The following is a 17,826-nucleotide window of genomic DNA, read 5'->3' on the forward strand; positions in this document are numbered from 1 at the left end:
TTCCCTAACATCTGAGGTATACATGAAAATGGAGACTGCGGCCCACTTCCTACCTGGGGAATTTTGAAGGCAGGACGACACATGGAGTACTCATAATAACAGAACAAAATGAGCAGGCACCAGGGAGTAGCCTGCCTTTCCCTCATTTGCCATGGAAAAGATGTTTGAGTGTCCCATGGCTTAAGAGGATGTTCTGAAAGGTAGAAGCTATCTTAAAAGCACCTTGTTCCACAGGTACCTTACTGAGGTAAGAGAACACTGTAGTAATAGGCTGGGATGGGAGGAAATATTCCATTAGGGATAGAGAGAATTTCAAGAGGTATGCCAAAAAGCTGGATTACTTTTGTCTGGGAATTTAGCAGCATGGACTGCCTACAAAACTAAAGAAGCTTCCCCTGAAACTCACAAAAGTGCTAGTATTTGAATGTATGCCCCCAAAATGTCACTGATGGACAGTGAGTATTAATCCAGGGAGAACTAAAATGCAAATTAAGCAGAGAAAAAATATACTTTTCCTTTAATCTCATCTTCTTTAACTTAGACCCTGGAAAAGCAAGAAGTAGGAGGGGAATGATGGGGAGGGAACAGGCTCATCTCCCTCCCCCCACCCCCCAGTGTAGCCCTGAGTTAAAGTAGTTGAGGAGAGGCTTTAAATTAGATATGAGATTGGGGTCAGATTAGACCAAAGCACTTTAATCTCTGCATAGGAGTCATTAACAAGATGGGGCTTTTTCATATACCTGAAAGAATCTGGAGACTAGGAGGTCTGCCTGAAATAAGGACCAAGAGATGGAGATTCAGCAGAGAGTGCTTACAAGCAGTGATTGGACAAAAGTAAAGTCATCCTCACCAAGTTCAGACTGTTCAATCAACTGAATACGCTGGGACAGGTTGTGCATTAAGGTTATTTTGCTGTTAATGCTCTTTGGGGATGTTGTGCCCAGAGTCTGAAGTTAAGAAGGAGTTGGAGGGATCCTTCCCTGAAGAACCAATGTTTGGGTTTCAGTCTATTGTGAATTACTTACTACCACTACTATAAAATTTGTGCTTTAAAAAAAATTAATTAATATGAACTTCATTTGTACATCATTTATTCAAACATTGTATTTGTCCTGCATACATACAAAAGTAACTCTAAGATAGTTGTCACTGTGTTCAAAAGAACAAAATCTTAGTAATTTATATACCATCTGCTGTGTGCGAGGCGCTTTTCTAACTGCTTTCTGCACATTAATTGAATTAGTTTAGTAGTTGAAAGGTAGCTATTGTTATTGTCTATATTTTCTAGGTAATGAAACTGGGCACAAAGAGGTTAATTGTCTAAGGTTATGTAGCTAGTAGAGGTTGAACCTAGGAAATTTGCCTGTAGGGTTTGTTTAAAACCACTGTCATTCAAAATACAGGGTATTTCCTTTATTATAGATTCTAGTGAGAATATGACTAAATTTAAAAATAGAATTACAGGGAGAAGAATTAATGTGGCCTATAAACATTGGAGAGGGCTTCAAATTCACATGTTCCAGGGCCACTGGAGACCTAGCCGTGAGTGGTAGATATACTTGCTTGGCATGAAAAGGCTCATTAGTCTCATTTCAAAGATTAGTAATATCCATTATAATATCTTCTTTGGTCTTATCACTCAGAGAACATATCCTCCACAATAAAATATGTAACTTAATGGATTTCTGTATTGTTGTTTTGGATCAGGAATTATTTCATTTAGACTTCATATCTATCTATATTTACATCTCATATTTTTTGTGTGTCATTGTGGATTTGTATTCTGATGGTTGGCGGAGATCATTGTGAAGACATGGCTGCTGGTTGACCAGAGAGCTGGACCTGTGCAATAGGAGGCTCCCCACCCTCTCCTCTGTCCTTGGAATGTACATTCAGGCCACTGTTTCCACACTAGGACCTACCTTAGGGATCCAGGCTTGAGAGAGTAATGTGTTACTGAGACTACCTTGGCTGTATATATGACTGAACCCAGTTAAGGACTCTATATAAACTCTCAAGATTAGGGCAGGCGGGTGTGGAAATCTTCCCATGTAAGTTCCCTTGCTTATTAAAATTGCCACTTACCAACGTGGGGTGGTCTGCCTTTTTCTGTGGTCTCTCTCTGCCCTACGTGTTTGAGGGCAAGTTTTGGTTTTACCCCGAGAAACTCATGTGGTTTTGAACCATCATTAAGGCATTCAGGAAAAGATGATGAAAAAGGCTTTAACTCTTTTATGTCCCAACTTGGGCCTGTTTCTTACACCAGGGAAGATCTTAGCTATGGAAAAATGACACACTCAATAAACAGGGACAACAAATAGAAAGCTATTTCTTATTTTTTGGAATACTGTTTTCAGAAGAAGTGGCAGGGAAGGCTGTTTAATGCTGGCTTAGTGGCTGACCTCTTACTTCTGTAAGAGGAAGTCTTTGTGATGGTGAACTTAGCATTCTAGGTGCTGAGAGCTTAGTGCTTCTAAGGTGCTAAGATTTTGCATGCTATCGCTTACAGAAATGGTTTTTGGAAGGAAGAGTCTATGCTACCAGCTTTTTAGGGAGGCTTTTGACAGAGGTTTTAGTAAAAGTATGAGGCTCATGGGCAAAGCAGAGAATTGGAAGAGCAGGACCCCCAGTTCTAAACCTACTTTCTGGGGGCACCTGGGTGGCTCAGTCTCATAAGTGTCTGTCTGTGGCTCAGGTTGTGGTCTCACGGGTTCAGAAGTTTAATCCTGGCATCTATGCAGAGCCTGCTTCTGATCCTCTGCATCTCTCTGTGTGCTCCTCCTCTACTCTCTCTCTGCCCCTCCCCTCCTCTTCTCTCTCTCAAAAAATAAACATTTAAAAACATTCCTCTGTCATTGTCTTTCTCTGTGCCTCTGTCTCTTAAAAAAAAAAAAAAAAGAAAAAAAAACCCCTACTTTTGAAAACAATCAATTTTATGATCCTGGGAAAGGAAAACTTTTTCCGAAACTCTTTATTCACTTCTAAAATTAAGAACTTTGGACTAGACATCCAGGATTCTCTCCTGTTCTAACATTTTGATGTGTTTCTCTCTGATTCAAAGCATAATCTAAAAGGGAAAGTTTATGACCTTCTAACATGGCACTCCCAGGTTAGGGAGTGCAGAATAAAATATTTATTTATACAATCCTTTCATAAGTAGATATAGTAAAAAGTGATGTAAAACCTACCAGTAGGTCATGAAGTTAATAACTTCTCTTGCTTTGATCTCTTTTATTACATATTTTTCATGCTCCTACACTTCAGTGTCCTCAACCCAGTAGCAGACTCTGTTCCATACTGAGACTCTTACCAAAACTGCAGACTGGAAGTTGACATAAAGTAATTGTGGTTTTCATGGTGTTATGTTTATGTTAAGGAATGCACAGTGTCCTGCGATCAGCATGTGTGGACTGTCCTAAAGCAGAAAAGTCTGTAAAATCAAAGGAAAACAGAAGTGACAAAATTGGAAGTGTTCATGATGGAAAGAGGTCCACAAAGTAAATAGTTTAATTGACCTGAGTTGCAAATACCTATTTATTTTCTCTCTATGTGATTGAAGGTGCCATCTATATCCTATCCCTTGCAAGGGAAGGATGATGTTGAGACCTTCCATGGTGAAATAATCAGGAAATTGTCAAATTGTTGAGAACTGAGTGCCAGGATTATAACTTTGGGTCTTACGATTCATAATTTGCTTTTTACTTCCTTCTTTCCTTGACTTGATTGGGGCATATGTCACAGTAAAGGGTTAGAAAAATTTTCTATTACAAACATGACTTTAATTTCCTAAAAGTTTTTCAAAAGTTTCTTTATGGGTTGGATTCATCCTTAAAAAAAAAAAAGAGTAGAAATTTTAAGAATATCCACTGACGCCTTTTGGAATAATTAGAAAGAAAGCAAAAATTCTGTTTACTTTTATCACAGAGAACAATGAAACTCTATAAACAAATTTAACCATTCAATCCCTTCTTTCTTCAAATTTGGCATATTTGTAAATAGCAATAATAGGCTCTACAAAGTGTCGCTATAAATAAATAAAATGCACATTCATTACTCCTAAATATCAGTGTATCACGAAGTTTTCAAATCCATTTTTGAGGGAAATGTGTAACTTATGTAGAACATATTTAGGATTTTAAGTAGCGTATTTCTGTTGGATGGCTTGTTTTTATGTTATCTATTGATAGTGCTTCATTACTAAGAAGGCATAAGAAAGAAACTTGTGCTCAAGGAAAAGTGATAAAATAAAAATTGTATTTGATCTCAACGACTTGCTTCAATGATCTGCAAAATAATAATGATCCTTCTCTACCACATAGTATAGTGTTATAATATTAGTTAATCATAATGTTAATAATAACATTCATATTCATCATCTCATTGTCCCCAAGGAGGGTACCAAGGAAGTCATATTAACATCGATCCCTGTATTTCTAGCTCATTAGCTCCCATGGGTATAATTACAGGATTATAGCTTAATATCCACATTCCCCCACTGGCTCTTCCAAAGTATGCTATGGTAATAGCTGGGAATTCCCACGGGGGTGGGAGGGGGCTGCTACACACGTGTGGGAACTAAATCTGCTATTCAGTTCTGTCTTCCTTCTTAAGAGGTGCAATTCCCCCACTTCTCTGGCAAGTACATTCCCCCTGCCGTCTGCTTCTGCTTAGTTTCCTTCAGGACACGTGTGTAGTGCTCCTTCTTCCCAGAAATGCAAAGCAGTCTTCCCCCTCACATTACTTTTTCACTTTTTTCACCTGAGTTTTAAAGTGACATGCATGGTGTATGCCTTTAAGCTCTACAATGTTCTTTATTGCAAAGATCATTTCAGCTTCTACTTGTGATTCTGTTCCTCTGAGGAGGAACCCCTGCTTTGAGCCACGCTGGGTAACACATCCCATTCCATCCTGCTTATCCTGCTTTTCATTCTCCTCCTCCCTATTTCTTCCCCAGGCCCTCCTTTGTCCTTCAGAAAACACACACACACACACACACACACACACACACACACACACACACACCCCAACACAAAAAGCAATACCTCTCTCCCCTCTCCCCCCAAATCATGAACCCATGTGAACACATGGGAGAGATGATGGAACAGACAGGGTTGCCAGCCACAGATAGCGATCATGGCTGGCTCGGTCTAGATGGGCAGTGAAATAGCATAGGTACACACAGTTTGCATTACGTGACTGGGTTTTAAATAAGTATCTTACAGCCTATTACAGAAAAGCACTTTTAAACGGTCATATATGCCTAATATATGGCCTAATAATGGAATACACATCCCTGGGAAGTCATGAGCTTCTGACAATAAAGGTATTTAAGTAGACATATAACCAACTTTAAGGCAATTTCCAAAATGTGCCATCTTCATTACTAGGTTGGAAGATTCTTGAGGGCAAGATATCATTTACCCACGTCGTATTTTGCATAAATGAAACTTCTAAAGGAGGTTCATATACACTAAGCTGTTTTAATCCTTGCAAGTGTCCTGTGAAATAAAGCAGACTATGCTTATTTAATAAATAAGAAAAAAGGCTCAGAAGAGTCACGAATTGTCCTAAGGTTACAGGGCTGATAAACAGAAGTGGAATATGACCCCAGGCCAGTTATGTCCCTAAACTTTACATATATTCCCCAATGCAAATGTCCAAGGAGTGTTTACCTCTTGGTTGCCTCCTGAGAGCTGTTGCTTCAGTGGGGGTATGGACGTGAACCTAAATGGGATGTCTGGATTGCCATACCTGACGTAAAGTTCAAAGGTGTCTTAAATCCACCCCCCCCCAAAAAAAAAAGCTATCAGAAAACACTCTTGGTTTCATTCTCTTTTCTTCCCTCTCAGTTGGGCTGAAATACGTGAAATCTACAGGATTTTATGTCAGACCAAAGTATGCAAATTAGAGGACTTTCTTCAGAGCTGGCACCTTTCATGTCTATATTCCTGCTTATGCCACGTAGTATTGCTGTTTTAAAATTATGTAATTAAATATATGGGTCGGTGGATGGGCGAGAGTATAGAGGTGACTAGGGCACCCTACTGCCGGTGACTCAAAGGCCCAGTTCTTGAAGACTCATATTGCAGCTGGTATTTAATGAAGCCTCCTTAACTTTCTAGCCTCTCTTCAGTAGAGACATTTTGCCACATTGCTTCTCATGGGTGGCTTCCATGGGTCTATAATTCACCGTTTCTTTTGACTTGCTCTTCTCTCAAGCTTATTGTTAATTGTGTCTACATTGTTCTGGACCCTGTTTCTGTTCCAAGACAGGCTGCTAAGCAAGCGAAGCTTCTTTGGGAGGCTGCAAATTCAGGACTTTAGCACCAGAGTATAGTTGTTTCTTGATTTATGGTGGAGGTGTGCACTGTGTGCTGTTGGTCAATGATGATAAAGTAGATATCAGTGCCTCTGTGGACTTCCTGCTGCCCCTTCAATAGCCACCATTTAGAAGTATTTAATCAGGTGGAAAGTGCTGGGGGTGAGAAAACCTTTTCAGTTTGCCACTGCCCTGCGGACTTTCTTTTTGGATTTTCGAAATGAGTAAAACTAATATTTCACATCTGCCTGCATAATTTTGTCTGTTATTTCTTTCTTTTTAAAATTTTAAATGTTTATTCATTTTTGACAGAGACAGAGTGCAAGTGGGGGAGAGAGAGGGAGACAGAGAATCCGAAGCAGGCTCCAGGTTCTGAGTGGCCAGCACAGAACCTGACGCGGAACTTGAACTCAGGATCCCCTGAGCTGAAGTCAGATGCTTAACCCACTGAGCCACCCAGGTACCCCTGTATGTTCTTTCTTTAGTTGAGCAGACAAAATATTCCTAGGTAACATGATCACAAGTGTTCTGAGTCCTAGTTTTCTTTTGGTTCCAAGTCAAGTCCTCAAGAAGCACACACTTTTACTGTCAATATGTGCTCATCTATGCCTCCTTAGTCAGAATAGATCTGCCAAAAGGCATCAGTCTCTAATAACCAAGGAGGTAACTCACATTTTCTCATCTCAAAGTTGAGATGAGAAAAATTCATGGAGGGGACACTGAATATTTGAATACAATGCCTGAGTATGTTTATAGCATTATTATGCTGTGTCTACTGAAGTTTATAAATTTAAAGTTTTGAGCTGTAGTTCGCAAAATGTGGTCTCCCCACCAGCAATATCAGTATCACTTGGAAACTTGTTAGAAATGCCGAATCTTGGGCTTCACCCCAGAACTACTGCATCAGAAACTCTGGGATGGGGCCCAGAAGTCTGCATATTTTCATACACAAGTGATTTGGATGCACACTAACATTTAAGAACCCTGGTTTTAGGATGTTGCTGAGAATGAGTTTTTTTCCTTTTTTTTTTTTTTTTTAAACGTTGGTGTGGACAAATTGTCCCTTTTCTGAGAAGCACTTAAATACACTGAACAATTATTCACATCTTTTCTCTTTAAAAAAAATTTTTTTTAAATGTTTACTTCTGAGAGAGACAGAGCATGATCAGGGGAAGGGCAGAGAGAGGGAGAAGAGAATCTGAAGCAGGATCCAGGCTGAGTTGTCAGCACAGAGGCCGACGTGGGGCTCGAACTCATGAACCATGAGCTCATGACCTAAACTGAAGTGGGATGATTAACCCACTGAGCCACCCAGGTGCCCCTATTGGTACTTTTTTTTCAAGCTTATGTTAATCATAGTAGAAATGCCTTTTTCCTTTCTTTTTTTTTTTTTAAATGTTTTTTATTCATTTTTGAGACAGAGAGAGACAGAGCATGAGCAGGGGAGGGGCAGAGAGAGACGGAGACACAGAATGTGAAGCAGGCTCCAGGCTCTGAGCGGTCAGCACAGAGCCCGACGCGGGGCTCGAACTCACAGACTGTGAGATCATGACCTGAGCTGAAGCTGGACACTCAACCGACTGAGCCACCCAGGTGCCCCTTTTTCCTTTCATTTTAAAATAAGGACAAAAAAGGGTAACGTCCCTTCAGTGTATGGGTGCCCTCAAAAATGAGGACTTGGATACCAAAATTGAAATGAAATACATAAGCAAATAATTATCACTGAACTGTTCCAAGAAGGCCTACCGTTACACAAAAAAATATCCACAAGAGTTACCCCTTAACACCACTTAGCTCAGAGAGGAGTAGAAGAAAATGTGGGAGTAAGGTAAAGGCTTTTTAAAAAATGCATTTAAAAAAGGCATTTAAAACAAAACTCCAAACATAAGCAGCTTATTTTTAATCACACATAAAATGCTTTGTAAAGTACTAAGAGGGGGGATCTGTTCAATTTAATGACTGTAAGTCAGTGCTTTAAATTTTTATTGTTGTTTTTATTGCCTGGAGTTCCAACTCCCTGTGACAGCGCTGGGGTAGTATGGGGTAATGTGTGGTAATCACATTACCACCAGTCCGTGATTAATCAGCTGACATTTATCTAGTGCTTACTTAATACGTGCCCAAAACCGGGTTAAAATAGGGGAATAGGGAAAACATGGCTGTTTTTTAACAAGCTTGCAATCTAGTTGGTGAGATGGGAGTAAAACTGAAACATGTGGGCTCAATAAAGGAAGGAGATCAAATGAGGAGGCCTGGGACAGACTGAGAATGAATGCAGGGGGAGCAGTCACCCTGAGTATCTAGTATTTAAGAAAGGCTTCAGGGGACAGGTGGGTCTTAAAGGAAGCTTATTGTCTATGGAGGATTGTTTGCAAAAATGACGATTCTTTTCCTTTCAGTCTCTCTTTGCCCCTTGGCGATGGAAGTTTTCAGCCCCTCACATTAAGAGAATTTACCCCTCCACTCCTGGGATTTGAACTGGCTTTTAGGGTGGCAGTGACCAGAGGTCAGTTCTGAGCGGAGTCCTCAAGAGGCCTTGCTTGTATGCTAACGGCCACTCTCTTGGAACATGTCCAGCTGCCACGAACAAACCCAGGCTAAGCCTGTTGAAGGAAAGAGACCACATTCTTCAAGAGATGAGCTGTCTCAACTGAGGCCATCTGAGACTAATCAGCCCTCAGCCAAGCCTTCAGGGAGCCCAGCTGAGAACAGAAGGATCCCCCTGCCTGATTCCAAAGTAGCAATCTGCAGAGTCCTGAGCTAAATATACGTATATTGTTTTAGGCCAACAGATTTTGGAGTCGTTGGTCATACCCCAGTAGATAACTGGTACAAGGTGTGGAAGGTGGAGAGGATGAGAGAAAGTGTGCTAGGCTCAAGTTCCAACTCCCAAAATGCCGCCGAGAGCCAGCAGTGTGTGAGGTCAGGTCAAAGCAAAGTGAAGATGCCGGGTAGGGGACTGGATGTCTGATCACTTTCTTTCAAAAAATCGGTGGGAATACCAGCGCTAAAGAGAACATGTACTGGAGGCCAGACCTGCACTATTATGTTGCTACATGGGGATCTTCTCTTGAAGCACACCATCAGGGCATGATAGGAATCCCCATAGTTGAAACACACAATGAGCATCGGAACGCTGTCCTTCTAAGCTGGACTTTGAGGGAGTGACAAACTGTTTTCTAGCCAACTATATCATGCCAAGGGGGGGGGGGATTATTTGTGGCCTATAATCTATCATTATTTTTATACAAAATATCTATAACTTAAGCGGCACACATTTGATAAGCTGCTAGAAGCAATTTGTAGAATCCTACAGTAAAGGATATTATGAAGAGTTCTTTTAAAATCTTAGATTCTCACCGTGTGGATTTATTGGCCATTGGATAACAACTTCAACTCAGCTTTACCAGGTCATTGACTATATTTTTCACCTTAAAAAGGCAGAAGAAATATTTTCTTTTAAATGCTGAAAATGTGTTCTCTTTCTGTAAAGTGGCGGGTGTTTGAAAAGAACAGCCCTGGGGGATGGATTCTTGTTTCAAAAATAGCTCCTTAAGTTTGGCGGGACAGGGTAAGGGGCAGAGTGGGGGAGGGGGTGGGAGTAGGGTCAAGTTGGGGAGGGCGGTATTCAGATGGAATATGTAACCTACAGATGTTTGAGATTTGTTTCAGCACTCACAGAAGCATCTTTCATTTCATTTTAATCATGTAACAAAACGGACTAGTTGACGAGGAGCCATAAACTTTATACAAAATGGCCTTATTGAGCAACTATTTTATTCAAACCTGGCTCCTATCAGCAGGATCCCACAGGTCATAAGATCATGGGGAACCAAGGATTTCGCCCTACGAAAAGGCAAGGGTAATCAAGACTCAAGTGTCACACAGGATCCAGGGAAAGAGGCCTCATACCTGAAGTGCTCACTGTGGGTGTGCTCGGTGGCAGGACAGCGAGCGTGATATAAAGTTGCTTTAATTGCTGCTGGTCTCCGGTGAACATGTTGCTCCCTTTTGACTCTTAAGTATATAGTTCACCCAAAACTTTTCTGACATGAGGACCCGCATCTCCCGTGTCCCCCTCTTCCTTGCCCGCCCGCCATGCTCCCCCCCCTTCCCACCGCGGTCGGGCGTCCTGCGCCGGCTAACAGGTCCCCGATTACTGAAGCGTCACCTCTCGCTCCCCAGTAAATCTCCGCAGCCCACTCGGACTGCAGCCTCTTTGCCGCCCGGCCTCTCATTGCAGCAATCGGGGCGCCCGCGAGGGAGGAGGCGCGCAGGGCAGGCGAGACCGCGGAGGACAAACTCGCGCGCCGGGCTCCGGAATCAGCATGGGGAAGGGAAGTGCGGGCCGAGTTCGCACCACAGGTAAACAGGCTGGCGAGGCGCAGGGCGCTGCCGCCGCCGCCGCCGCGGCCACCCAGCGATTTCCAGGCACGCAACTCCGCCTCCAGGGCTCTCTGCCTCGCGCTCTCGCCCAGCCGCTCGCTCGCAGCCTCAGCAGCCGCCGCAGCATCACTTCACACAAAGGACTGTTACCCGCTGAGCAGCTCCTCCACCTCCACGTCCTCCTCCTGTGACAGCAGCCCCGACAGCAGGGCTCGGGCGCGGCGGCGGCGCCGGGAGGACCTGTCACTCCCAGCAACCGAGGCGGTGGCAGCGGCTTTTTTATCTTTCCTTTTCTATTTTGCTTTTTTTTTTTTTTTTTTTTTGCCCTTATACCTCTTCGCCTTTCTGTGGTTCCACCCACCTCTCCCTCCCTCCTCCTCTTCCTCCTCCTCCCATAAACAACTCTCCTACACCCCCCCCCCAATAAATAAATAAAAGGAGGAGGGTAGGGGGGGAGGAGGAGTGGTGTGGGGGGGGGGGGCAGGAGGAGAGGAAAAGGGAGGCAGCGCGAGAGAGCGAGGCAGAGTCCGAACCGACAGCCAGGAGCCCGCACGCACCTCACACCATGAGATGGCGACGCTCCCCGCGCCGCTCCGGGAGTGCCGGCCCCCGGGCCCCGCGCCCCGGCTCTGCCGCCCGCTCGCCGCCGCCGCTGCTGCCGCTGCTGCTGCTGTGGACCGCGGCCCTGGGGCCGGGGGCGGCCGCCGGCGACGAGGCGGCTCCCGCGGGGGCCTCGGTGTGCTACTCGTCCCCGCCCAGCGTGGGCTCGGTGCAGGAGCTGGCTCAGCGCGCCGCGGTGGTGATCGAGGGAAAGGTGCACCCGCCGCGGCGGCAGCAGGGGGCACTCGACAGGAAGGCGGCGGCGGGCGAGGCAGGGGCGTGGGGAGGCGAGCGCGAGCCGCCAGCCGCCGGCCCGGGAGCGCTGGGGCCGCCCGCCCCGGACCCGCTGCCCACCGCCAACGGGACCGTGCCCTCCTGGCCCGGCGCCCCGGCGCCCGGCGCGGGCGAGCCCGGAGACGAGGAGGCGCCCTATCTGGTGAAGGTGCACCAGGTGTGGGCGGTGAAAGCCGGGGGCTTGAAGAAGGACTCGTTGCTCACCGTGCGCCTGGGGGCCTGGGGCCACCCCGCTTTCCCCTCCTGCGGGAGGCTCAAGGAGGACAGCAGGTACATCTTCTTCATGGAGCCCGATGCCAACAGCAGCAGCCGCGCGCCGGCCGCCTTCCGAGCCTCTTTCCCCCCTCTCGAGACGGGCCGGAACCTCAAGAAGGAGGTCAGCCGGGTGCTGTGCAAGCGGTGCGGTAAGTTCCTCGCCCCTCGGGGCGCGCTCCGGCCGGGCGGGGAGGTCGCGGGCCCGACGGCTGCCCAGCACACGCGGGCTCGGGAGTTGAGTTTCGGGATTGCGGACTCCTAAGTGATTCTCAGAGAAGGTTTCGCGGACTGGATTCCACAGGCAGCGCCTTCTCCAGTTACCTGGATTCTAGGCTTTGCCATTGGTGAGAGTCCAAGTTTGGTCCTCGGTGGGGGCCGCCTGAAACTTTTTAATCCCTTGGGGTTTCGTTCCCGAGTAGCGTGGAAATGGGCCGGCTGCTTTCTTGCGAGTGCGTCGTTGAACTTGGTTAGGAGGTGCTGGTGAGGTATGGGCCGCCGTGTGGGGGCTGTTCCTTTGAAGGAGGAAGGGTGAGTCCGACAGGATTTTCACGCCTTTCCTTCATTTGGAGTCTTGAGTGGTCAGGGGTTTGTGTCTGTGGGAGCCCTCGAAAGGAAAGGACACAGCGCCGACATGTCTCTAGAAATGGGGCAGAGTTTTTGGCCAACTCCATGTCCAATAGATAGGTGCAGTCTGTACCTCGCGAATAGGTGTTTGTGAGAAATATAAAGTTGTGTGTGTGTGTGTGTGGGGGGGGTATTTTTGGTGACGTCCTCTCAAGAATTTTCGTTTTTACAATATTTTGGTTTGCAGTGTGTTTTGGCACCTCAGTGAATCAGAACAGATGAGCGTAGTTAAGGAGCTTCACGTGTAGGCCCTGAAGAGGAATTTGGGAAGCCAAGTTTAGCAATCGATTTCCCAGACCTTTTCCCCCATTTTCCCGTTGGAAAGTATTGTTTTCCGGTCTCCTTCATATGATCAGGTCTGAGAAATTAGCCGATAATCTGATTACATTTCTGAGGTAGTATTGCATTTATGCCATTCACAAAATAATTTCTAGGTTGGAAATATCTGTATAATTTTCTGATTACCATACAATCACTAAAGCGTAGCAGGGTATCTTCTCAAACCATAAATTAACATGATTACACATCGCAGATTCTAACATGCACAGTAGCTTTTTCCCTGTGTCTTTATGTATCTGCCTAATAGATGGTTGGGTTAATTGAATTTTTACAAAAGTCAGCACCATGCCAGGCTCAGTCTGCCTGCGATGCAAACTGAGTCAGTTCTCTTAAATTTGTATCTGATGATAGCCAATTACTTAAATTTCTGGTTGGCATTTGTGGTGCTTATATCTTGCAGTTAATTAATACCTAACAATTTGGTTTTAATGACAGGAAAGAGCCTTGCTCATCCACCATTTCCCTATTTTAACAATGCACTTTGTGCGCCAGACCTGCTAAGATTGCACCACTCTGTGGACAGAAGCTGTTCTCAGACAGTGGTGCTGAAGAAAGCTGAGTGACGTTGGGATTCCCCGGGTCTGGCTGATAGATGTCACTGTAAAACATGGGAAACGCTCTGCTGGGAGCTGTCTTATTACGGAACACAAAAGCTCAACACCATTGTACTGCAGTATATGTTACTCTGCTCTAGAATCTGAAACAAAACCTTTTAAGCCACACCATTGTCCAATTTTCACGTGCTTTATTCTATGTAATTCAGAAAGGATTTTGCATTTACCCCAAATCACGAGTTGTGAATCATTTACTATACATGGTGGAAATTGATATAAAAGGGATCGTAGTTGGCAGTGATGCCTAACATTGGGGGTGTGTTACTGGATTAGCAATGGTGTTTTGTGTTTTGACTAGAAATAAACGTCAGACTTCAGGGATAAAGTTCTTTCAAGCATCCCGAGGATGTTTAGAAATGGAATATTCACGTTGTCTGGAGAAATACTGTTCTGTTTTTGTGCTTCTAAGGGGGAAGACCTTCAGGAAGGTAGTTTTCCTCTTTTGTTTGTCAAAGGAATTACATAGGAAATTGTGTCATGCGAAGCAAAGCAGGTTTTTAAAATGAACTGGAAATCTCCCTGTGTATAATTGAGTAGATTAAGAAATCATGAAGTTACAGCTCCAGGTTTGTGTAATTATTGTGTGTGGTGATTTTAGTGTCAGGTACTTCGAGGTTGTGGCTGTTGCATGAAACCTTAACTAACAGGTTTAGCTAAAGCCTGACGGGAATTATGCTAAAAGTTTCTCTTGCGTTTTTATCAACGTGGTAGTTATTGTACTATTGTGAGATAAAAGTGAATACTATGAGCTATTTTATTTTAGAGAATGTAAACTGGGGAAATCCATACTGGAATATTGGGTTTAAAAGTGTGTGAGTGTGTGAAAACTTGGGAGTTCACCCCGTTGGGTGGTTTCTGTTAACAGTGTCATTCAGAACTTACCAGGCAAAGGAACACCAACTGGAAAAAAAAAAAAAAGACACATACAGAGACAAGAGGGGCTGATTTGTCCTGGTTGAGCTGGTTCTGTGTGCTTCTGGTGAGAAGATTTCAGGGAGAGTGATGGAGCAGGGGGTTCTTATCTAACCACATGAAGCTGCCCTGGGGGCGTGACGGTTGTGTTGCTGCCTGAGCCATGATGCCAGGCTGGAGAGGGAATATAGCAAAGTCATTTTGTGATATCATATCCCGGGGAACAGTTTCCAGCTCTCATGTGCTCAGCTGCAGTGTTGTTTCCTACAAGTTGCTTACTAGTGTAGAAACCACACATGCAACAGATTAGCTTTAGGGTTGAGCTGATAGAAGTCTCCCCTGAATGTTTTTTTCTTTTTTCTTTCTTTTTTTTTTTTTTTTTTTTACCCATCTGAGATAAACTCCTGAGCAGTGTCTGTATAACAAGTTCTTTTCTTGAAAGAGGGGTCTTTTGAAACAACTGCTTAGTGTATTTTAGAAGACAACACGGAATCTCATAGCTTGTTTGCTTTGCATTTGAAGTTTGTATAAATTACATACACTTCTTGTAGTTGCTTAAACACTGCCCACTCTTTGCTTTTTCTCTTGCTCACCGAATAAGCTAAGAAATATTATTAGGTTTTATATTAATTGGAATGCAAAATAATTTGCTGTTCATTTAAATTTCTGTTATTCAAACAAATCATCGTGTGACGCACTACGATTTTAGTTTTCAAAGCATTGCAGTGATTCTAGGCAGAAAATGATGTCCAAAATACTGATGTTGAATAACATCTATGGATGTTATTGGGGCATGCAAGATTTGTGCATCATCATCTTATAATCCAATGTAGATATTCGGTCTATGCTGTAATACTGGAATATATTGATAACATAAGCAGGTTTATCAAATATTTATGATAAATGGCATTTGCTTTTTCTAATATCCTCAATAACTATTTAATAAAGTGAGCTGACCTTATGGTGTTACGAAAATGATAAACGCTGCAGGGATTCTCCAGCCACCACTGAAGAAGATAATTCTTAATAAAAGCTATATTAAGTAAGTAACAGTAGTAACAGATACAGCTTGACTGCTTGTATTTCATAAATATACATGTAAATTTAATTTCCCGAGTGTTTTTGACTGCTCTCTGTCAGCTATATAAATCTTACTGTTAAAAATCTATACCTAAAACACTTTTCTGTTGAGTAGACAAACTGTATATATATTTATATTTATGATAAAAAAAAATGAGCCCAAGATTGGTCATTTGGAAAAACAGTTCCTTGGAATAAAAATGTCTTAAAAGGAGAATGTAAACATCTGAAGTAGGATATTTTGCAAGCACTAGGGGGTAGTTCCCCTTCATTGTAGGAGATCTGTAAGTCCTTGGGGTCTAGGGAAAGTTGTACCATAGGTCTTGATGTATTAGGTAAGACTGGGAAGCTTACACAGCACTGAGGGGGCTGCACACTGCACCGTCCTTCCACTGGCCTGTGTATTTCTAGCAAATGAGAGCAAAAGACGTGATTGGGCAGGTTAGTGCCCTTGTCAGATGTAATCTATTCATTGTTCCGGGAATCTTCTTTGCTTCAGGGCCTGTTTTCTTCTTGTTATCTTTTTCTTAATTATAAACATAACCTCTTTTAATATGTATTTTTAAATTTCAGTGACGATTTATGAATTAGCCAGATGTCCAAAGACCTTTCAACTCTCATCTGCCCTTAGTACTTAGTAATACTTAGGTTTTTGGTTTGGTTGTCTTTGATATGCTTAAATGTTTTGAAAAGCATATCTGTACAGATAGGTCTTAGTGAATATTTTGATTAGCCTTATATAAATGAATGATAATGAAAACAAAAAGTATATGATGAAAAATGGTGGTAGGATTCATTAACCATTACATTCATTGAAAGTAAAGAATGAAAAGTATATAATGAAAACAGAAGGTAAAAAATTAGGGTTCCTATGACTCATGTAGTTTGTTGCCAAAAGCAATAGCGTAACATGCCTTAGTCAAAGTTTTCATGAGAAAGTGAGGACTCATTTTGAATGTTCATATTCTTAAATAACAGACATGACCTTTGTGGACAGCTTCCCATCCATATAGGAATGCTCTGAACGTGTGCATGCACATGTTACTCTGTGCTCTTATGTTATCATAAAACTTAAGTTAAAATTAAAGTAACATTATGAGCGATCATATGACCTAGCCACTCCCCCAAATATCAGTCACTTTGTACCACGGAACAACTGATGAGTGATACATTCTGCCGTACTTTTAAATCTGAGGTTGAGTTATTTGAGAATTTACAGAATACAGACTTCAGTCTCTTACTCATTTGAGGTAAGTGCTAGTTGAGAGGTTGTGTTTTCATATTGTTTAGTGCCATGGTGTGCTTGAAGCAAGCCTCTTTCTGAAGGCTTGCCTCCTGGCTCTCTGTCCCCAAATGATCCTTACAGGTTAAAGTAGATAAAATAAAAGAAATTTTGGTGAAGTTGAAGGCTTAAAATGGGTTGACTCATCTCTGTTTGGCATAGATCCAATGTTTAGGGGAAAAAAAATTCCCCCACCTTAGATTTGCCATCAAGGAATCCCACAGAGAGATACATAGATGGTAATTTACACTATTTTTTGGTCTTTAAGAGAACCAGGATATTTTTCCTTATCGAAAGCAGTTTCCTTGCAAACTATGTCCTAACCTGAGTTCTCCCCATTAGGACCTAGTAAAATTTTTAATCTTGCTTTTCATAATAACCAAACAACCAAATAGAAATTTAGTTTACCCACAGCTTGGGTGATACATGGGAGACCGTCCTACTAGGTCTTACCTCAGACTCCATATGTATATTCCCTTCATCTCTTTGCTGTATGAGGAAACTGCAAAGGAAGGCTTTAGGTAAACAATGAGGCTTATGAGTGGATCCTAGTCTGTGAGAAGCTGAAGTATAGGACTTCTGTTCATCATTACAATGATTAGCCTTCTCTTGACACCTCAGACTTCCGCTGTCCAGGTCCAAATATGTCAGAAAATGGAGATCTTAGATCACAATACTGTGAATGTAGATGGTCCTTCCGAGTCTGATAGGCTCATTGTCTATCTCATGAGGGCACAGATGGTAATCTGCCTTGTATCTCAATTTCAGAAGTTTTTCTCCCAAAGCCCAAGGCTCTGGCTTTGGATATCTGCCCCACTGTGCTGGAAGAAAACAGCTCAGAGTGGTGCATGATTCCGGAGCTGGTAGCCAGATTTAGGAGGTAATGCTGGGCCAAGACAACCTGGAGGAGGGAATTGTTTCTTTTCTCTTTGCTCTGCCAAAATATGTGAGCTGAGCTGAGCCCAGCACAAGGGGACATTCTTGACAAGGGCGCTCGAGTCTTGGTAGTGGGCACATCTGGGAGCTCAGGACATGGAGGGGGCGTGATAAGAGACGTGAGGCATTGTATGCTTTGCTAAATTTGGAAAGCTCACAGCAGTAATACTATCATCCCAAGTGTT

The 17,826-nt window shown here is 43.3% G+C and overlaps 1 protein-coding gene across 2 annotated transcripts in view; it reads left to right on the forward strand.

Annotated features, from left to right (window-relative positions):
- The first annotated feature begins 11,270 nt into the window (after positions 1-11,270).
- Positions 11,271-17,826, forward strand: part of NRG1 (neuregulin 1) — a 1,098,681-nt gene continuing 1,092,125 nt past the window's right edge. For both annotated transcript variants that reach the window (XM_042983158.1, XM_042983166.1), the window contains exon 1: positions 11,271-12,003. In XM_042983158.1, the coding sequence (XP_042839092.1) occupies positions 11,271-12,003 (733 nt within the window). The remainder of the gene's footprint in view (positions 12,004-17,826) is intronic.

The sequence above is a fragment of the Panthera tigris genome, chromosome B1, assembly GCF_018350195.1.
Source record: "Panthera tigris isolate Pti1 chromosome B1, P.tigris_Pti1_mat1.1, whole genome shotgun sequence".
NCBI classification, from domain to species: domain Eukaryota; kingdom Metazoa; phylum Chordata; class Mammalia; order Carnivora; family Felidae; genus Panthera; species Panthera tigris.